General features: G+C 39.8%; 1 protein-coding gene across 1 annotated transcript in view; it reads left to right on the top strand.

Moving 5' to 3' along the window:
* The window catches only part of TTC39B (tetratricopeptide repeat domain 39B), a 72,418-nt gene that overhangs the window by 2,564 nt on the left and 46,678 nt on the right, over positions 1-23,176 (top strand). The window contains exon 2 of the mRNA XM_086770780.1: positions 20,236-20,270. Coding sequence (XP_086626906.1) covers positions 20,236-20,270 — 35 coding nt within the window. The remainder of the gene's footprint in view (positions 1-20,235; positions 20,271-23,176) is intronic.

Genomic DNA, 23,176 nt, shown 5'->3' with positions numbered 1-23,176 from the left:
TTACCATGTTTATCGATATTCATTTTTGCTGATTTATGCCTCATTGTCCTGCAGCTGTAGCTTTCCAGTGGGCACAGCAAGGAAATGGTATGAAGTGTAAATAAGTCTTTGTTTTTTTCCCAAGCTAATGCAAGTGTGGTAGTCTGGGTTGTGGGTTTTCTTAAAAAAAAAAAAAACAAAACACCAATACAAATTGCAGACCTGAGCCTAAGAGGCTGTATTAATGAGATAGTATGCTCATCTGGGAAAACAAATGGTTATTAAAATAGAGATTTTCCTGTGCAGAGTTACTTCCCAGGTGTTAGAGTATGTGTTGTCATCCTCTGCTAGGAAGCAGTTTCCTGGATGCTACATGATCAGAGTGAAAGATGCCTGTGATGTGCCCACTGGTGAACTCAGAATGTGCTGTGCCATTGACGCTTAAACACTATATGGCGCTATATTTGCCTACTAAAAGTGCTCATATTAGTATTCTTTTGGAACAGGTTGCAAATCTAGGACAGATACGCTTAACTTTAAGGGCAAAATAGCGCTCCCAGCCACTGCAGTCTTCAAGCAAAAACTTTAAGCCTTCTCCCCCCGCCACTGTCTAAAGATTACTTAAAATAGTGGGCCAGATCTGCTTCCCATTAAGTTCACTCTGTGCTGCCCTGGTTTTTCAAAGTCTTAAAGCCAGCTTAATTGGTTACTTGGGGATTCCCTATCCATTAAAAAAACAAAACAAACCCAACCTTGGCCTATGTGCACGTGAGGGTTGTGGCCACACCAAAAGGATCATGATCAAGAAGTATCTAGATGCTAAAAGAATGCCTTGTTTGGCCACAGTCAGCCAGACTAAGGATTGTATGCAGATCTGAAAGTGATTTGGTGCCCTTGCTGTCGTTAACTCTAAGGCTTGTATTAAGGACAACTTGGCCAATTAAGCTCTAAACTAACCTATTAAGGAAAATTTAGGTAATGAAGGTCTGATGATGCATGCCATACTCTCTTGAACTGCCCAAGCAGGGACAAACACTTTGTCAGCCTGGACAGTTTATCTTCAGAGCTAATTTCAACATGAAACCAGCATCATCTTTAACTAAAAAGCTGGTTAGTACTCTGTTTGAGTACTGAAGCTTTTCATTCACTGCTGCAGTAGCTGCTGCACTTATGATCAAAGAACTTGCTAGTGGTTGCCTATTTCCACCAGTAGCTTAATAGAATCATAGAATGGTTAGGGTTGGAAGGGACCTTCAAAGGTCATCTAGTCCAGCCCCCCTGTAAGGAGCAGGGACATCCCTGACTAGGTCAGGTTGCTCAGAGCCTCATCCAGCCTGGCCTTGAACGTTTCCAGGGATGGGGCCTCCACCACCTTTCTGGGCAACCTGTTCCAGTGTTCTATAACTCGCATCGTAAAAAATCTTTTCCTAATTTCCAATCCAAATCTACCCGCCTCTATTTTAAAACCATTACTCCTTGTCCTATCGCAACAGGCTCTACTGAACAGCCTCTCCCCATCTTTCTTGTAGGCCCCCTTGAGGTACTGGAAGAGGGCTATCAGGTCTCCCCAGAGCCTCCTCTTCTCCAGGCTGAACAGCCCCAACTCTCTCAGCCTGTCCTCATAGGAGAGGTGCTCCAGCCCTTTTATCATCTTCGTGGCCCTCCTCTGGACCTTCTCCAACTGGTCCACGTCCTTCTTGTGTTGGGGGCTCCAGAACTGGACACAGTACTCCAGGTGGGGTCTCACCAGGGCAGAGTAGAGGGGGAGAATCACCTCCCTCGACCTGCTGGCCACACTCCTCTTGATGCAGCCCAGGATGCGGTTGGCCTTCTGGGCCGCAAGGCCCAGAAGTTAATAATAAACTGTAGAATAAATTAGAATTTTAGAATAAATAAATTAGAATAAATTAGAAATTTAGAATAAATTATAGAACTGTGCAGCATTGGCTGTTCTCTCTCTCATGTTTACACTGAGGACTCTTCACCAATTTTGTTTCATAATTCCAGCCTGGAAGAACAGTCTCAGTGGTGAGAAATGGTGGTACCTGCACTCCCCCGGAGACTTTGAGAAGGTGGAACAAGCCACTGTAGTGCCTTTTGCACCTTAAAAAGTGAGGAATGTGTTGACGATGTGGAGTTGGGAAGTGTTAGCGAGGGCATTTCCTCTCATGAAGGACGATTGTTTTTAAAACATCCCAATCTGATTTGTATGGTTTTGTCTGTTTGAGAAGTAGATCTTACTCAACTGAAGAATGTAAAATTTGAACTCCTTTTGTCAGCTGATTCCAAAGGCTTGTGCTTTAGCACATAGCTCATCTGTTTTTCCTGTTCCTGTTTTGACTTCTCCTGCTGTCAGAGCACATCTGCATCTAAGATGAGGGGCAAGCTATACCAGCAGCACAGATGAGAAAAGAACCATGGGAAAACTAAGCATGACTAGTCATTTCTTCTTTATTAAATAAAATTAGATAGCTGTCTCTGCTTCTGAGGTTCTTTATTTCAGGTAAAACTTTGTTTTACCTGTCAATATGCCTGCTCAGAAGTAGTATTTTTCCTTGTGACCACCTATTCAAGGTAAGGATATGTACTCCAGTTTTATACTACCTATATTGTTCTGCGATGACTTATTTTTATTGTTCACATGTTTTGGTTTTCTGGTTTTTGGGGGTTTTTTTTTGGCTTCCTAGAGCTTGCTTCATTCATCTGCTTGAGCCCCTTGGTTGACTGTGACTGAGTTTGAAAGCTGGGTAGATTAAAAAAAAAAGTGTGGCTTAAGTCTTTGTTGGTTTCCGGGAGGGGAAAAGGAAGTGTATCTAATGTGTTCCAATTAAACTTTCTTATTTAATGTTCACTTTGGTTAATCAGTGTGCTGTTCTTCCTAAGGGTGAGGGATAAAAGATACATGGGATATGGGAAAAAGTGGGCTTACTGTGGAAAGCACCAGGTGCCTGTTCGGGAGGCAGAGCTGACAGGTAAACTTCTGTGAGAGCGAAATACCTATGAAGTGAATCTGTTTGTCTGTAATAACTTGCCTTCTCTTTTCTGTGGTTTTTTTTTTTTTTTTTTGAGGAAGGTGGGGTGGTGATATTTTGGCTGTGGATGGAAAAAAATTAGAACAAAAAGGAAGAGTCAACTTTTTTTTAAGGTTTTATTTTTTCTTTGTATATTGAACTGCTGCTGTTCTGTTGTGGAAAGCAGCATGTAGTGTCTTTTAATGAAGCCTTTACTTAGAGCAGTGGAAGTTACTGTCGTTATGGGTACTGCTGTCTTGGTGATTGTGGCTAAAAGCTTGCCATCCGCCATACGGAAAGACAGTTCTACTTTATATGTAAACTTAAAGGGAGATAGATTACTTCTTGTAGTTCCAGTAAATCTGTGTGAGAAATACGACTTTGCGGAAGCATGTTTGGTTCCACAGATCTATGTTGTTCCTTTGACATTTTATTGCCAGTATGCTTGGAAGAAACTCTAGACCTGATGGGTGTGCTGGAACTGCTGGAGGCCAATGACTTGGCTTGGATAAAGGTTCTTGTTTGGGCCCTCTCTTGGCACAGAGGTTGCATGTTGAAAGAGAGAAGGAACTTAATTGCTTTTTGGCAGACCACACGTTACGTACCATCATGGAGTGGGATGACTCAATATGAGAGTGGGTGGTAAGCATGTACAATCTTATGCCTCCTGTCTTGTTAAGTAAGTCTCCTGTGCCCTACCCAACCAAAAGGACTTGCAATAGCAAGGAAAGTTTCAAATAAGTAACAGGGCTTTCTCTTCCTGTGTGGCACCAGTGCAGATGGTGGAGATAAGGTAAATAGCTGCTGGGGACAGTCTGACAGGAGTACAGCCGGGCAGACCACATCCATCTGGTGGGCAGTAATTTTAACACTTGCTGTTTCTTCTGGATTAATAGAAACAATGCTCAACTTGAGGGAGCAGAAATGGTGGATCGCTGCTCTCAGTGGAGGAAAAGAGAGGAAAATGGTGCAACTGAAGACCTGAGAACCGTCTTTCAGAGGTCGATGGGTGCTGCTGTTGATGTGCTTTCTGGTTAGAGCCTGGGTATGTCCAAGTCCCTTGTGCTGTAGGTGGTCAGGTGTCTGCTTGGATGGCCAGAAATGTGAGAATTTATGTGTGAGTGCTAAAAATTTATTCTCCTGCTTTCTAAGCCCTCTCAAGTTGGAAAAAAAAATATTTCAACTAAGTCATTAGTAAGTGTCACAGACCTGTGTGCTTATCCCCAAACACCAGTTGCTAAAAGCAAGATTTTCTTATCGAGCAAGTGAAGACTTGCCTGTCATCTCATTCTGCAGTAAAGAAGCAACTCTGTTACCATGTAGTAAGGCAAGACAATCTAATATCTCAGACCTTAGTAGCAGTGATATTTTTTGTTATGATGCAGTGAGTGTATCATGTTTTTGTTCCACCTCTCTTACGCATTCACTGTGCAATAGAGTCGTAAATAAACTTTGCAAGCCAGTGTTTGGGTGTGCAGCACTGCTTTGGTTTCTTCTTGTCCCTAGGAGCCAGCATCACGAGCACTCTTGCTCTCCAGAAATCCTACAGTTCTGCTTATTGGAGGATGTACAAGGACTGTCTGTCATCAAAATAGAGAGAGGTGTGGAGGAAACCTGTTTCTGAAGGCAGTGATTTCTGTGTCTGGCACCTATTGGCAGTACTCGTTCTAAGAAGCGCAGTGTTGAGTAGGTGGGTAGTAATACTTGGCTGTAACTAGTAATAGGTGGCCAGAAGAAAGAAGAAATATTCCTGTTAGCTTTAGTTGAGGGAAGTGTGATTGTAAAAGTAGAATATGTCACACTGGCTTTTGTTGTTACCAAGAAAGAATGGACTAGAAAGATGATGTTTTGTCTGAGTTCTCTTCCTTAGGACAGTTGATTCCCAATCCAGTGGGGCAGCTGGCTAAACTTGCTCTCCAAGTCATGGGTTGTTTGGTTTTTTTTTCCTTTTCTGCAAACTTAGTAAGTTTCCAGGACTGGAGCAAATTACTTTTTTTTTTCATTTAACATTTTCTTTTCTTTTTTTGAAAAAAGTATGAATAGTAGTTCACTGTTAAATGGCTACTCTGAACTCCTGTGGCAAAACCTGACCTTGCTGCTGAGAATACTGCAGAGATGTAGAATTATCAGTTGTGGCTTTTGTAAAGAGGCCTTTTAGATGAAGCAAGCTGATGCAGATTTTTAGGGTTCTTGTAGCTCACCTGGCTAGAAGCTGCTGAAAAATCATTTCAAAAACTGAAGTATTCCACATTCTCTGCAAAACTTTCCCACTTTAGTTTGAGGAGACAGTAATTTGTTGTGAAAACAGTTACAAATAGTGACTTTGAAAAGAGTCATAGCACATGATGTGAGGCTTAAGTGCTTCTTGATTTCTTTTTTAATAAATTGTAGCGTAACTGAATACTTTACAAAGTACAGTATGTTAGGCCTTCCCAGACAGAAAAATATTTTGAAAAGTAATCGTAATAACTGTATTGAGGGAGAAAGGGAGATGGGGGTGTTTGATCCATTTTAATCTAATTACTGTATCCTTACATCTTTATCATACATGAATTACGTTAATTATTATGTTCTTTGTTAAGGGAAGAGTGAAAAGCATAGGAACTAAATTTTAGAGACAAAGCAGTTTAGCTAAATTTAAGTGTGTAACTTGGATCAGAGGAAGAACTTTAAGGTAAGACTCAGTGGCATAAATGTAGTATTAAAGAGTATCTAAATCTGTGCCTTGTCCAGATGGAGAATCTTAGCATGAAAAACATGTGCAACTCTGGAAAATCCAGTTAAACATATCTGCCTGTGTACTGCTACTTGACACCACTGAAGTAGCTGGCTCTGTTAAGCTGCGTTCTACTGAGCTCAAGCAAAGTCTCTTTAAAACCTTGGGAAACAGAGATTCAACGGCAGCTCAGTGTCTGTGTCTTTTAATGTAATTTGGATTAAAGAGCTGTATATGGCTATAGCTCCCTCTATCAGTGGAAAATACAGGGTAGCTCATGGCCAGTCACTTCTAGAAGATGGAATGGCTAGTCTGACACTTCACCAGAAGTCCTGTGACTTCTGCTAAATGTGAACTATGTAAATTCAAATAATGCTGAGTAGAAGCATGGCACAGCTTGTATAGTTCAGTTTCAGAGTGAACATATTTCTCAGTAAGGGAACACCAAAGAAGTGTTAAGGTGCAAGTGAAAAAAAAAGTTACTGTGGTGGGCTGTTTGGATGTCCATTTCACTTATTTGAATGGTGGGATTTCTAATCTTCTATTTGAGGCAATTAAGTGATATGTTCAGGGCGGAAGTGTGAAGGACATGCAAGTTGTCCAAACTTTCTACTTCTTTGTAAACTGGAAACAGAAGTATAGAGTCATGCCAATGTCACAAATCACGTCCCAGACAGGAGGGTCCTCCTGGAAGTCAGACCCTCTATTTATTCTCCCCTTCTGCAGTTCAGAGTTCCACTGTGGAGGACTCCTTTTGATTGTCTTTTGAATTAGTGCTTTTTGCGAGTTTGTACATTGGAGTAGTCAAAAAGTGAGCTTGCAGCTTTAAGTAGCGATGTACCTGAGTGAGGAGGAGGATGTTCATGTCCCTGAGGGAAAGGATGCAGATAGTTACTGCAGAGACTGTACAGCTCTATGTCTGTAGTGCCTTGCTTTTGGGGCTGAATCAGTGAAATAGTTGAGCTTACAGGTGTGTCATCAAGGGTAACTGCACTGGCACAACAGAAGGAGTAGCAAAAAAAAATATTGTGGGAAAAAGGACTGGAAATTGGGTGGTAGTAAGGGGCTTGTGTGCTTTCTCTGAATGGTTTAAAAGTTGCAAACATGGGGTGTAGTTTATGGTTCGTTTTAGCTAGTTTCTCTACAAAAAGCAGCCCATCCTGTCCAATGGGATTTGTGCAGTTGCCTTGCATTCCTGTCAGTGTGTGTGCGTGTCCCTCCAATGAAGCAAAGAAGGGAACTCACCTGACATCCCTGAAAGAGATAACTTTTCCAGTATTGTAATGTTTTGGGTTGGTTTTGGTTTTTGGGTTTTTTTTTAACCCATATAACTTTCCTGGTGCGCGTTGCTTTGTGTTTGTGGAAGTCCTCTGCTGTTACAAGGACAGGTGAAGTGCAAGAAGGGGTAGCTGAGGTTGCAGCTTTTGATGGCGACTCAGGGTGCAGGGCTTGCCTTCTCAGTTCCCTCTGAAGCATGACTTGGGATGCTTGGGATGAAGCATGTCCTTGACTGAAGTCAAACACAGAGTTGTGTGTTTGGACTTCTGTGTTTATATTAGCTTTGGTCTGTACTCTAGGGGCAACAGAGCATGCAGTTTTGTGCTGGGAAGGTAAACTTCTTATGATTTTTGTTTTTTATCTGTGTAGATCATACCTTGCAGTAGCAGCTGGTCTATTTAGATGAGGTAGGTGAGTTCTGGAAACTAATGAACTTACAATTTAGGCCAATTTCTGCAACTATTAAAATGTATCTTTCTTACTTCGAAATCTCACCCTTTGGTAAGTGTTTTTTGCATGGTCTGAAGACATAATTAAAAAGTTGCTGTGAGATTTAAAAAAATTTTCCTGCAGCCCCCACAAATTAATAAAAACTTCCTAGGCTATGATGACCGTGGGCTATAGCGGAAATGGATACGCATACCAGCAATGGGCAGAGATCAGTTGTGACATAAATAGTTCTCTGTCAGCCTGGAATAATTGTCTGGCTGATACTTCTCCTTCTATAGTTAAAAGTAGTAGTCCACACCCTGTGTAACAGATTGGGCTTTTCTGGTTTTGAGTCTCTGGGTGCTGACGGGAGGAAGTGGTGTGCAGAGGTTGAGTGCTTTAGATTGGACCATGGGGTCATGTGGGATTTCCTTTTGTGTGGCGACGTGAGTTGTGACGGCCGGTTCACCTGACACTTGCTGCAGTGTGGGCATGGTGTAAAGGAACCAGTGCTCCGATTGCCTGTGAGTACGCAATGCAAAGCGCTAAAAGAGGCCCTAACCCTCTCCAGAGGAGGAGGAGGGAGTGTGCGTGCGTGAGCAGTTTGGCTAGAGGCATTGACATACTGTAACCTTACATTTGTGGTAAAGTGACCCTTTGGGCAGAAGTGACGAATCTGGTAACAACTGTGTATTTACTCTGTCCTTGTTACTACCCTCCAGCTAGGACTTCCAAAGGCTATAAATTCCTCATGACATCAGTAAGCTGTGCGGGGAGTGTGCATGTTGCGGGGAGAGCTGCATCTTTCTGACAGGCTTCAATGTGTAAGTAAGTGTTGTGAGTTCTGTATGAGAAATGCGTGCTGCTGTCAGTGCACCTGTGTAGGCTATTCCTTGTCTGTCTTCTGCGTCCTGCAGCTGTCCTGCAGTGCCTGTGGAAATACCGCGCTCCGCCTGGGGATGGACTGGATGAAGAATTAAAGTAGAGGGAGTCTTGACTGAAGAAGGAAAGCCATAGACACTTGACATATTAACAGAACTTAAGGGGGGGCATTAATAGGTTAACTCTTACTTTATGTTAATGAAATTTGAAGGCACATGTTACTTGTGATGTGATTTTTTTGTTGTTGTTGTTGGTTTTTTTTTTTGGTAGGGATTATCTTCATAACTTCAGATGAGAATGTGTTCTGTTTGTGCTTGCCTGTAATAAGCCTAGGAAGAACTAGGACTTTAGCTTACTGCCTGGTTAAGTCAAGATCTGATTCTGCTTAGTGTAATTTAGTGTGACACTTGGTGTGAATGGGACACTGTTTCTGTGGTAGGTGTTTGTCTGTCTCACTTTCTTTCTGATGGAAAGACAACAAGCTCTCTAGAACACATGTAAATCAGCTAATAATCAGTTAATTTTATACTAGTAATGAAGTTAAGTTGCTGTGTCCTTAAGAGGATGCTTTTCTATTAATGAAAAAAAATGATTCTTTCTAGCAGAGGTGGAGGATGGCCTGCATCTGTTTTGCTCTGAGGGAACAAGCTGTGCTCTGGATAAAAGTCATTGCTTTAATCCTGTATTACAGACACTTCTAACTGTAGATACTGTTGGCTTCTAAAGCTCTGCTGTTTTGTTATTACAATTGGAACTGCTGGTGGATCGGAAGATATCCATAGAGACTTTCAAGTTCTATAATGAGAACATCATTATCGTAAATAGGGTTGTTGGAATTACCGTTACTGCAGCAAGACCTTCTTTTAGAGGAAATGAACCAGTTAAGGAAAATAACTTGTATTGCTTTTCACTATAAAGTAGAACTTTGTGGGGCTAAATATGCAGCAACTGCTGTTGTGTTCTGTGCAAAAAAGTAACCAGCTGTGTAGTCAAGAGGGTTATTTAACCTGAGGGAGGCAGGGAGAGGTTAATATCAAAGATTCTAATATTAATGTTTTCCTTTCATGTTTTCCTTTTTTTTTTTTTGATTAGTTATAGGCAAAACTGATACTGAATCATCTTTAAAATGAAGTAAACATGTTTGTTTTTTTTTTTTTCCCCAGCGTGGAGTCATTGCTGAAAAGTATTAATATCAGCAGTTCCAAAGTGGTGCCTCTGTAATGAGCCTTATTTAGGATTGTTGATTACATTGTAATTGGTAAGCGTTCTAGGGGAACTGTAATTCGTGAGACGTGATGCTTTTGCATGGTGTAGGTAAGTAGGTAGTAAGTGTACAGTGAACCTGTTACATAATTAGGATTTTTCTTGGTAGCTTTAGAAATGTATGCAAGCAGGGAGCATCGAGCACCCTTATTTGAAATTGCCTAGTAATGTGCTCTTCCTCTTAGCTCTTTGTATTTTACCCTTTTTGCTTTACTGGGAAGTGGACTCCACAGTGTCTGCTTCTTTCTTATGCTCAGTCAAGACTGATTTTCAATTTGTGTGGTTTGGTTTTGTTTTGTTTTGGTTTTTGTCTTCAAGGAGTAATGGTTTTAAACTAAAAGAGGGTGGATTTGGACTAGACAGAAGGAAGAATTTTTTTTTTTACTGTGAGAGTGGTGAGAGAACAGGTTGCCTAGAGAGGTGGTGGATGCCCCATCCCTAGAGACGCTCAAGGTCAGGTTGGATGAGGCTCTGAGCAACCTGATCTGGTTGGAGATGTCCCTGCTCCTTGCAGGGGCATTGCACTAGATGACCTTTAAAGGTCCCTTCCAACCCAAACTATCCTATGGTTCTATGTTGTGGAGTGAGGACAGAGAGACTGAAACTGAAGTTCTGCTGCTTCATGCTGAAAGCTACCCATGCTTAACATTAACTGAATTGTGGAATTAGAGACCTCATCAAAGCTTGGAAACTCTTGTATGCTAACAAGACATCTTTACTGGAGAAGGGCTTGGAAATTTGGTAAATGCATTTAAGTCTCAACTGCAAACCTTTTTTTTAGCGTAGTTTTTTTTTTTTTTCTGAAAAGACACCACCAAACAATGACAAACTTCTTATGGCTGGGACTGACAGAGCTGGATGCTAACTCTTGTAATGGTGAGAACATATTAGTAATTCTGATACACTTTTAAAATTTTATCTAATGACAAATTGATGGAGAGCACTGTTCCTCCTCTTGCTTCACTTTCATAGGTGACTTTCTCTTCATGGTACAAGCATAGCTGATGTTGTGCTTCAGAGACCTCACATTCTGTTCAGGTGTGTTATTGGTGTGTCACGGTACTAAGATAAAACTGCAAATTTATTATTATTATTTAAAAAGAAATTATTTGAGTCTTATGCTTCCAGTTGTACCAAATACCAAGCAACAGTAAAATAACTTGTCTCTGAAGTACGTGAATGCTCTGGCAACAGCACTGCCTTATGCTGATCACACAGTGCTCTTTGGAGCACTGGAATTGGGAAAAAAATCAGTGACCAATTCTTTGTTATGACAGCTAGGTATTTCGGAAAGACGGTCTTTGGTTCAGGATAACTCTCAAGTTGATTTGTGGCTTTTACAAAACCATAGAAAAGATTTTTTTTTTTTTTGACGCAGTTTGCAGAGTTTTTCTGACTTCCCACAGTTGTTTATTCTTAGATTAAGCCTTGCCTGCCAAGGAATAGGCACATTTCCACATTGCTTGAAGGGTAGAGCTATTCTTACTTCTCTCTCCTACCACATTTTGACTGGTGGATTAAAACCTGTGAAATGGTCTTGATTTATAATCCATTTCAACATTAGATATTTGTGTTTACTGTCTTCTCAATGCTTTCTTTTTTTTACTTCCCACTTCTTTAACCCACTTTCTTGAGTACTGGTTGGTTGTATTTTTTTGCTCTCTCTGTTGTTGCTCAGCTGGGTCAACACCTCAGTTCAGTTGCAGCTAACAGCACTCCCATTAAAAAGTACATATCTGATTGGGGGAGGGATAATTTCTTTGTCTTTGGTTCTGAATAAACCTGTTCTTTATGTCTAAGGATTTCAGATTTTTGGAAACTTGGTTTAGTAGGAAATACTTACACTTACTAATGCGGAAGTTGAGCAGGGCAAAAATAGAAGTTGTAGCATTCAAATAATGAAAGAAACAGCAGTGGAAAATATTTTTACTTGCCATAAAGTAACTGCTTTTGCCAGATGGTTTGATCAATGGCCGTGGTGGCAACGTATCTAATGTGGAAACAGGAAGTGGATAAAGTTAACTGTATACTGTTTCCTATTTAAGGATGTTTGTATGGAACAAGTTACTTAAGGGACTTGTTTTCTTTCTCATTCACTCCTTGCTGCTTTGCCAACTGATGAAGAATTGTTTTCAGTCAGCAAACTGAAAAACTTTTTCAGTAGTGGATTAGAGACCTTGCTACCCTGGTTGTTGTTGCTTCCAATTCTACTATGTGGTTTTCTTTTTTTTTTTTTTTTTAATTTTATTTTGAGTGTCTCACTGTAACATGATATATAAGGCAGCCTAGATGAAAACTATTGGGTTTTGTGTCATTGTCCGCATCAAGAACACTGAGATATGGGAATGAAGGTGGGAAGGTTAGGTAAGACTGCTGAACAGATCTGCCTTTGTAAGAGGAAAAGAATTGGGATTCTCCAGCTCCAAAAAGAGCCCAGATGTGTTGTCCAGTGTTTGTCAAATTGATCTTCCAAGCATGTTTTTCTTTCCTCTTCACTGTAACTTTTATTTTATTTGGTAGGTTGTGTTGACTCAAATGAATTCAAGTGGGCATCTTACCTCCTTATGCACTAGAATTGTATCTCTTGAAAGGATACCATTTTGTTAGCAGCAGACTGTCTAGTGATCCTTTGTCTAGACTGAACTGAAGGTTCTGTGAAGGCTAGGCAGTCATGGAAAGTTAAACTTGTTGAGAGACGCTCAGATCTGAACTAGAATGGATGAAATGTCCCTAGCTGTGAAATATTAACTTGGTCAGAATTGATAAGACCAAGCTTTTTTACTGAGTCACAGGGAGGCTAGTGACTTTCAAATTACTTGTACTTTGGCTGTGTACCAGCAAGTTAAGAGAGTAAACCCTTGCTCTGTTTCTGATGCTCTGCCTAATGTCTTACTTTCAGTTAGTGTCTGAAAGTACCCTCAGCTTGTATCTCTGAAACCTCTTGTGTTTAGTAGAAAACTCTTTTACTTAATGACAAAAAATAGCTAGTCTATTTGGAAGCTGATAGAAGTTTGCTAAATGTTTATTACTAATCCAGGTGACTGTGTTAAAGGAGAGTCTGGGGAGACCCTTGCGCCAAGTCATGGCATTCAGAGTGGACCCTCTTGCTTTCTAAACTACTTCCCAAGAAGAAGCCTACGTGCAGCTGGATCCAGATTTAGCCCCAGCTGTGGTGAAGAGTTCAGACCCTAGCTGCTGCCACAGAGTCTGTTTATTACAACTCGAGCTGAGCCCTTCCTGTGAGGGACCCGCAACAAGGAAACCCCTGGGCAATTAGACCTTTCACAATCTAAGTTGCCACTCCCTGTGTGCTCTTCATGCGCTGTCCATGTGACAGTTAATCCAATGATATTTCTGGGCTGGGATCTTCTCCCTCCTCATTGGATCCTAGACAGACCATCTCCTTAGCTTCAAAGTTTGCAGCTGGTTCTAATTTCGTTGTATCCTGTCTTGGGTTTAGCCCCTGCAAGGTCCACAGCTATCAAGATCTTTGTTCATTGTCTGTGACCCCATTTGAAGGTCTTCATTTCCTTTAAGTCATGTTTTTTGTTCCCCTTAACTTGTAAATGAGGATGTCGCATACTCATTTGTTACCTCCTCTGCATCACCATCCATGCTAACGTTTGTTTAAAATTCACTTACGCTAGGTTTTAAACAAGGCCTACTCAAGCTAAGCTGTTAAGCAAGTTACAATTCAACCACACTTGATTCTAATTTGGCTTACCTCTAAGCAATCACACAACTAATTCTAACATTCTATAAGTAGATTTATTTTAATCCCCAGCAGACTCGAAGTAGAAAAGTCTTTACCAGCTTTGTCTTTAAACAGTGGTATCTCATCCATGCTGTGTCCAGGGTCTTGGAAAATACAGACATACCTGGTACTTACTGGGTATTGTTATAGTTCCCTGCTCCTTTCAGGAGGCTTGGACTAGAAGACCTTTGAAGGTCCCTTCCAACCCAAAATATTCTTTGGTTCTATGTTTAAGAAGAATTAGGTCTAGAAAGATGTAAGAAGATTCTAGCCAACTTTATTGACAAAATAAATAGCACACTAAAGTTCCTTTTGATTTTAATGGGGTTTTATGTAATTTCTGTTAAATGATTGATGACAATGAAATTTTTGGAAAAGCTTAACATAAAATTATTGCAAGACTCAGATACATGTCCTCTGTGAGAATAATTAGTTTGATTGAATAATCTTTGTTACGGATAGAGAGGATAAGCTTACAGTGTCTTCTCCTGTGTAGTGTCTGTTTTGAGAAGAAGGGTTGTGTATTTTCTCTGCCTTCTCAGTCTCTTTTGTTGCCTTTGCATTCTTCTCAAATCACTCTTCCTGCAGTAGGAAAAGGAGGATGTATCCAGGGAAGGTGCATCTGTTTGTATTTGCCTTTCAGTTTAGGATTGCTTTGCAATTCGTTTTGTCCAATGAAATTGATCAAGAATTGTGACATACACAATCTCTGCAGAGATTTTTGATGAGGAGCATACTTTGCATCTGTACTATACTAGGAACTCCCAATTGAGTGTGTGGCTTGTTTGTTTTGTTGTCTGGCTTTTTGTTTGTGTCTTTTTTTACTTCCTGGTGCCATTCACAAACAAGTGTAAACCTACACAATACTTCTTTGGACTCAGGGGTACCTGAGAGTGGGTGTGTGTGAGACAGACAGGAAAGATGGACAACTAATTTAGAAATTAAGAAAAAAGCTTTATTGCAGCAATGAAGTTCTGTACTGCTACTCTGTTCCTCTACGTCTTAGAAGTGCTCTTTGTGCAAAAACAACTGCAGGTCAGACAGAAGGAAGGTGCCAGTGCAAACAGTAAGGGAAGCCAGCTTGGTATTCAGCCAACTTTAACTGGAACTGTACTCTTGGTTTTATGTGCAAAATGTTGGATGCGAGTCTGAACATGAATAACTGTTGACAGCAGCCATTTACATGTCAATTAAAGTGAAGTATATTGTGATCTTTTACTTGCTGAGTGTGTAACTGAATCTGCTTATTTCCACTCCTCAGTCATGAGGGAGAGGTGTTGTATAAAACAGCACAAGCTATGCCATTTGTGTTCAGAACAAGTGAGACTGATGTCAGTTTACTAAAGTGTGACCACTTTGTGCCCCATCTTTAGAAGGAGGTCCAGAAAAGCCTTCACCTTGTTGACCCCTCTGGTATGTAACCAGTCCGACCCATGACGCCTGACATCACTGAATGTAATTCCTCTGTTGACGTTCATTCTCAGTCCTGCCCTGATTTACACAGTGTGGCTGGTGTGCTGTTTAAGAATTGTCTGGCTTGCATGCAGCTGAAGGCAAAGTAGGAATTTTCCACCTTTTACAGCATGTTGATTAGTTGCACTTAATAGTGGCAGTTGCTTTCATTACAAAATTTGTTCTCTAAAAAAAAAATAAAATAAGGAGGGTGGCTTTTTTAAGACTCAATTTTCATATGTCTTCTGGTAACTTTGACGTGACCAGTTATGTCAAAAGGCCACTGCTTTCCAGACTGTAAAGGAGAAATCTTTGCTCTTGTGGGTACTGACATTTAGTTTTTGAGCTAAATGATACTGAAGTTTGTTTGGATTGCTAACTGTTCAGCAACTCTTTAGTTAACTGAATTTCTGGTAAAGCTGAGTTCTGCCTTCCAACTCCTGTTTTGTTTTGGGGATGTGGTGTGTGGCTTGTTTTATTTTTATTTTTTGTTTGGTTTGGTTTTTTTTTTTGTCTGCTACAAATGTTTTCTTCTGTCATTGCTGAAGAGTACAGGAACTCTGGTCAGTTTTTCTGCATTAATATGCTGTGTCCATTTACATCTCTGACTTTGACTTGTATTCGCAAAATATTATTACTTCTAAGTTGTGTAAATGTAATTATTTTTAAACCATCTTGAAAATGATACATCAACAAGATGTGAAATAGTACAATAATTGCCCAGAAGAAAAAGATGATGATGATGTAGTTAAGAAAAATAATTTTGAGACAGCTTTGTCTCTTCAAATCTTGGGCCAGCTTTTTTGCCGAATTTGAGGAAGTCTGAGTCAGTTTTTGTCATGCCATCTAGTGGCAGTTTTATTTACATTCATGTGTTTTAAGTTCTTGAGTTGACATGTTCTTTGAAGAAGGTGCAATAAAAATCTGTGGATTACAGCACTGGCCATCACTAGGTACTGATAGTCATGGTTGTTAAACTTTATCCTAGTACTGACTTAAATGTTAATGTATTTCTTCTTCTGAGTAGAATATCGGAAAAAAAGCTATGTTGCCCTTTTTGTGGATTTAACTACAGTTTGGATTTCCTGGAGATTTCTGCTGGATGTATGTGCTTGTTATAACAAGGACATACTGGAGTGGGACCTTTGGGACTTTCTGCAGGACGGGCCCTGGGTCAAGTGAAGGAAACAAATGAAGGACTGCGTTACCTCTGTCAAGTGCCTCCAGCCATGTAAATAAGGAAACTGTATTCCTATGCTAACAGAACTGAAGTGTAGAGGTCACAAGTATGGCTGATTTAGTTGCACACGACTTTAGGAATTTGTGTGCAGCCTGTCATCGGTGCCAAGTAAAACTCTTGAGTTTGAATTAAGTAATCTACTTTGGTGTAGGCTGAAATGAACAAGCACCTCTGGAAGTTGGTTGTGGCATTTCAGCTGTATCAGCTGGAAGTTGCCGTGTTGGGATGAGCAGTTGAAGATGGAAACTTTACTAGGCTTTAGCCAAATGTGCAAGAATGTGTTTGTTCATATTTTTAGACTACTTCTGTACTCTGAGGAGTGAATAAACTTTATCAATCACTTGATTTTTTTTTTAATTGACATAATATGTGTTATATGCATACCTATACATGTATGTCTGTTATACAGAGCTTGAAGTTTTCAAGATGCTCCGTATTTTATGTAGCACTTTACTCTTTTTTTTTGTCTTCTTAAATAGAATAGGCTTAATTTACAAGTAATTTTAACAGACTACTCAAGAAAAGTGATTATGTTCTGAGTACTTCTGAAACCTTTTATATCTCGGTAGGAGCATGATGAATCCCAGAACTTGATCTGGGAGGAGTTGTTCTGGGTACTTCAATTGCAGTCTTTTCCTTAAACTTTAGGGTGACAATTTTTTTTTTTTTTTTTTTGTAATAGGTGTGGACTGGAGTAGAAAATGGTTATGCTTCTCTTTCAGTGCCTTCAGCTTTCTTCTGTATATAGGGAGTCTGTGGGAGTCTGTTCAGCCAACTGTAAACTTGTGTGAGACAGTTAAGGAAATAAGAACAAGATGTCAAATTGAATGCTTTCTAATACCTGTACAGTGAGAATGGAAAAGCACGGCATGTGTTTTTTTTTCTTTTTTAACATAGAAGTAGTCACCTGCAGCAATGTTGTTTTTAGCTGCCTTGAGGAGTTTCTTGAAAGGCTGTGATTATGCCCTATGCCTTGGTATGAGGGGGAAAAAGTATCAAGGTTGTACTTCATCTTCTAAGTGTTTAGCCATGCCTTTGACCAGTGTGAATAGCAGGCAACAAAATTCATTAAGAGCCATGCAGAGGGAGACCCTTATCTAGACGGAGCATGAATTATCTTTGTGGAAAGGGACCTGGGGGTCCAGGTGAATGAGAAGCTCTATAGGCATGAACGGTGTGCTGCTGTGGCAAAGGAAGCCAACAGGATGCTGGGTTGGGTCAACAAGGGCATCACCAGCAGAGTTAAAGAGGTCATTATCCCACTCTACTCAGCGCTTGTCAGGCCACACCTGGAATACTGTGAGCAGTTTTGGTCCCCACTGCAGAAAAAAAGTTGTGGACAGACTGGAGAAGGTCCAGAGAAGGACCACAAAGTGGTGAAAGGACTGGAAAGCCTGCCACATGAGGAAATGCTGAGAGAACTGGATTTGTTCAGCCTTGAGAAAAGAAGGCTTAGGAGACACTTTATCACCTTGTTCCAGTATTTAAAGGGTGGCTACAAAGAAGATGGAGACTCCCTTTTTACAAGGAGTCACATGGAAAAGAGGAGGGCTAATGGGTACAAGTTACTCCTGGGGAGGTTCCAATTGAACACAAGAGGAAAATTTCTCACAATGATAACAGTCAGCCTTTGGAATAATCTACCCAGGGAAGTGGTGGATTCCCCAACATTGGGCACTTCTAAGATTCAGCTGGACAGGGTGGTGGGCCATCTTGTCTAGAGCATGCTTTTGCTGTGAGAAGTTGGACCAGATGATCCTTGAGGTCCCTTCCAGCCTGGTATTCTGTGTTTCTGTGGTAGCTTTCCCTTTCTTCTTGTACAAAGAATCTGCTGTAAGGTTTGAAAAAGCAGGCAAGAGGTTCATGTCACAGTTATTTTTACATCTTGGTGTAAACTTCTGGTTGTTGCTGTTCTTTGTAAGTACCCAACAGTTAAAAGTACCTTGACTTTTGTTTGTCAAGTTTGTTCTCACAGGAAAAATGGAGGTGTGTTCAAAAAGCTGTCAGTGTGTTGTGTTTTGTTTACTGATTTTGCTGAGTTTCTCTTGTGTCTAGAAGTAGCTCAAGGAGGCAAACAGTCTTCAGAGAAGCACTTTCTTAGAAGACTGATGACTTCTGTCTGTCTGGGTGAGACATGGGTAACAGGGTGTGTCTGTTCAGGATGTTTGTTCCTGTTGGTTTCTGTTCAGCTTTTCGAAAGTCAGCTTTCCTCAGATCAGGCTTCATTTTATCAGCTTCTTCTAAGTTGCTCACTGTATTCTTAACAGTAGGTCATCTTCTGCCTACTGTAGTGTTGTCAGCTGGTTAATTTAGCTTGAGAGAGAGTATTTGGGCAGTCTGTTAAAAACACTTCTTTAAATACATTCATGTAACTCCTTGGCAGTGGCAGCTGCAGGCAATAAAGAACATGCAATTGTAGTAGTTAAAAACGGATGTAGTAATGTGTTATATCTGTGAAGGATGATGAAAGTATCATCCTTTTGTAACTGTTTTTTCTTCTGCATGGAAATTTTTCCTCAGTTCAAAGTACAAATAAAGTAACATTTTCTGAAGGGTGGATCACACTCACATTCACATAGTATATTGCTGAATATGTCCTGTGGCAGAAAACCAGAATCTAATGCATCACTACAGTGATTATTTATCAGCTGCACTTTCTGGTGAGTTTGCTAAGAAAAGCAAAAATCATGAGCATAGATTTGTCTTCTAAAGTGTTACTGAGTGTTAGCTTCAATCTTATATTATCATGCTTAAGGTAAATACCACTAAAACACTAATCCTCCACCTCACTGCCAATGAGTCTGACAACATTCCAGGTGTGTGCATCGATTTAACTGAGTGAACAGCCTTGAAGTAAGCTGCAGTTGGTATTTTAGCAAGGCACTTAACTAGTTTCTTTTATTAGTGTTGATTTTGGTTTAAAAACTTTTTTTTGAAAAGTTTGATGCAAGCACTGTAGTGCTTGTGTCATTGGTAGTTACATACACTGAGAATGCTGCGTGAGATTTTTCTTGCTCCTTTGCACACCAAGTCAGTGTTATTCCTGGGACGTGTTAAAAATTGAAACAATCTGTTCCATTGGGCTTCCAGTTTTTCTGATGGAAAAAGCAGAAATGATAGTCATAAGCAGGAAATAGTTTCTGTTCAAGGAGTAAAGTCTTTGGCTTGGAAAAGGGGTGATTTGAATAATATAACAAAGGCTTTCAAAGTCGTGGGTGTCAAGGAAAGAGCAAGTAGGGATTGGTTCTTCACTGTCTTTCAATTCAAAAGCTAGGGACAGTTAAAGATAATAAGAGCCAGGTACAAGTAGGAATGATTATTTTGCACAAAATGGATGGCAGACTTGTGAAATTCCTTACTAAGCTTATGATCTCATAAATAAAAAGAAGTCTACATGGGATCAAGGTGGGGACTGAGCCAGTACTTGGAACAGAGATCTCATGAAAATCACCAGATGGACAAACCGCATAAAAGCCTGGAAATCTCTGTTCCTGAGTTACGAAAGGCTGGAAAGTGTGGTGTGGAGAGAAGGATGTAGATGGGAGGGCTGTTTGTGCTGTTGTCTGTGTTACACGCTTCTACAGATCAGTTTTGGAAACTGGATACAGAAATAGGTGACCCTTGACCTGAGACATTCTGACCATTGTTACATTTGTGCATCTCTTCCTTTATTTTAATTTGAAATTTAAACCTAGGTGGAAAGAGGTTTGAATCTAGGTGGAAAGAGACGTCCTCTGAATGTCTTGACAAAGCTATTCGCGTCACTGCTACTAGTGTGTGAGCTGGCTGTATATGCATGCTATCTATAATGCATCCTGGACCTAGTATATATACTCTGTCCAAGCCGCATATCAGCTGTATGCTTAGAACACTTCGTTTTTATTTTAATGTGTAGATATGCTAGTCAGCTACTGCATCAGGGATACCTCAGATGTGCTGCACAAACTCCTGAGTCCAAGTCTGTATTGCCTTCTGTGACTTACACAGTGGAAGTTTGGGAGTCTGAAAAATAGGAGGTCTTTGGTTTAACTTAACTGTAGTCTGATGTAGTAGGCCCATAGGAAATGTATCTGGGTAATGATTTGCGCTGAAAGCATGACAAAAAAACCAGTACACTGTGAATATTCTGATTGATTACTACTGGATGTTGCAGAATTAAGTGCTATCTGGTAATGGTTCCAAAACACATGTGCACTTGATTGAAACAGTTTGGTTTTTTTTTCTTTTGCAGGAAAATTTTGAAGATGCTTTTGAAAACATCCCTGTGTAAGTAGTTGGTTTTTTTTTTTTTAAAACTATGTTTTTATTAAAACTATGCTGTATTTCATTGCTGTATAAATACACACCATTCCAGGGACGTGCCATTTTATATGCAGTGACAACATTAATGTTTTCCCAGAACAGTTAAGGTCCCCAAGAGCTGGGAAATGGAAGTTTAATTAAGTTGGTATATGTGATGAAGTATTTGTCAACAAATATGAAAGTTGTAAACAATTAAAAGTAGCAAAGTTAGTAACTTCTAGTTACATACTGATGGCTCTTGACATTTCTGCATGGTGAAAAAGTAACAGCTCAGCATTAGTGTTAAAACTTCGGATCACACATTATGTAAGACCATCTAAGTAGGACTTTGAAATGGAAATTGCTATACCTTGTAATGTACTGCTGCACAGATGTTTTCCCCTAATGAAGTGAGATACAGTCCCTTCTCTGGCATTAGTTTTCGTGCAGCAGTTGATGCTGTTCATAAGTAGTTTTAGTTTTTTTGCAGGATTTTACTGCATTTTTGTACCACAACGCACGTGAGAAGGACACCTTTAGTGATGCCCTCAGATAGCTAACATGCTTCTAGCAGTAGCTTTGGACTGAATTTAATTGCCAAAATTTCCATGGCCTTGGCAAATTATTTTTTACATATTTGGCAGGCCCTCTGTTTGTATATTACCTAGAGTGGTAAGGTCTGCTGTCTTTGTACAACTGTAGCTGAAAAATTAAACATATAGCTTTTGAGATTGGAAGGAAAGAAGTGAGATTCTGATAAATTCATGTTGAGAATTTTTTACATTAATGATTACTTTTTCTTCCTTTGACTCCCTAGCAGTTGCTATATGATTAGATAACTTCTCTCTCTGGTCCTTGCTTCGCTCAGGAGAGGGAAGAAAGTGACTCTATAATGTTTACTTTATGAGAGTATCTATCCAACACTCATTCCTTCTATGAGAAGGTTCTTTTGTTGTTTTTATTGATATCTGAGCTGGGCATGCATGTTGTTTATTGGCATGCAGAGCTTTGATTTGTTCTTTCTGAGTCTCTCTTCTGTGCTCATAGCTGTTACAGAGACGCTTTTTATAGCGATGCAGAAATTAGACTGATATTAGTTTTTTGTGGCTGATGTTGCTTCTGTCTGTAATAATCATTATGTAGAAGAGTAAATGTGGGATAATGGAGAGTATTAGTGGGACAAAAATTGTGTTGTTACTTAATGTCTCTAGTTGAACAGTTTTTGGTGTGGTTGCTGTCCTCATCCACTGGCCAAAAATACTACACCTATGCTATTATATAGCTGACTGATTCTGGTATATGTGTATTCTAAAACTAACATCCCGTTTGTTCAGATTTCACAACCTTCAGTTCAGCCTGTTTCCATAACATAGGACTACCTACAGTTCTTTTGTAGGTGGTCCTGCACAAGCATAGGAGAAAACACATTGTAAGTTAACTGCATTCTCTGAGATCTTCCTAATTTTTCTAAAATATAATGTGGTTATAATGAATCTGATTGTTTCATTTTTTCATGTAGAAAATAAATGCACAAATTCTTTGTTGCGTCCCAAGTACTGTTTTAGTTTGTGGAAATGCTACATAAAAAAAATCCCCAACTTGCATTACATGAGATCCATGAGAATGGTGTTTAAAAAGACTCTGAAATAGGCTGCAAGATTTGAACTGATGATTGCGTATGTTAAAATAGGCTGTACTAAATGTAGTAAAACTTGCAGAGATGGAAAATGCAGTATCTGTCACCTGTTAGCAGCCTACATGACATTGACCTGTCATGAGACATGCAGTGTGTGCTAAATGCCCTTAATGGAATCTGTCTCCTATTTATTTGGTTAGCTGAGTAATGTGAATATAAGACAGCAGCTTTAACCTTGAAATAATTTATGGATTAACCTGTACCTTCTTCAGTGGCAGGCTACCAAACCAGTCAAGAAGAGGATTTCACTTTCTGTAGTTGTCAGGACGGTGCTGTGTCTACTAAAATGCTGCTTGCTTTGATGTTATGTTGAATGTTCAGACTCATAAATAAGTCCACACATCCTTCTTGGGCATGCCTGGCAGTAATGCCCAAAACAGATGACCATCTAAGTAATACTGCAAAAGTATGCAGTATGGTTCAATATTAGTTAATCCAAAGGAAGAAAGCATTAAGAGTCTCAAAACCAGCAGGATGTATAAAGCAAAGAACAAGTGCGTGAGTTTCTGCATCAGACTCTGAATGCTTTCTTGTTTTGAGTATGTATTTGAGTACTATATTTTTTAGTCTGACTTACAGTATGAATAAAGGCACTAGTAGTATTCAAGGGAAAATTATTTCTAGTTTTCTGTGCCTTTTGCTAATGTCTCTACTATTGTTCCAACTTTTACAATATACAGAGTCAGAAATTGCTATGAAATCCTGTAGGTTTTTTGATTGTGTGTCTGTCTTCCTCTTTGGAAGAAAAACTTGGAGCTCTGTTTTAGTGGTTTTGATCCACATCTTGTCCAATTTGAATTATCTGGCTGCCGTTAACTGGCAGAAGATGTTAGGAATATGAGTCTGAACAGCACCATTCTTCCAAACTATGATGATTTTTTCAGTTTAGCTTCTTAAATTTTTTTTTTCCCATTGTTGTACTATGAAGGGAAAATGGGATTTGGCATGTATCTGTATCACAGGGCTATAAAATCTTGTGATATGGGAGGGCCTTTGTTACTTTCATACAATGTTACTGGCCTTGACTAGCTTTCATTAAATATTTTTCAGATAGGGAGGTTGTGGTAAATTTTGGTTAGTCAACTTTATAAAAGATCTGTAAATTCTTAACCAATGTGGATAGCAGAGGAAAAAGGAAATTTCTTACTGAGAAAGCTTTCGAAGATTCTCAGAAGCATGAATGACTTACAATGTT

The sequence above is a fragment of the Chlamydotis macqueenii genome, chromosome Z (genome assembly GCF_036417535.1).
Source record: "Chlamydotis macqueenii isolate bChlMac1 chromosome Z, bChlMac1.mat, whole genome shotgun sequence".
Lineage (NCBI taxonomy): Eukaryota > Metazoa > Chordata > Aves > Otidiformes > Otididae > Chlamydotis > Chlamydotis macqueenii.
This window is presented reverse-complemented; position numbering and strand designations above follow the sequence as displayed.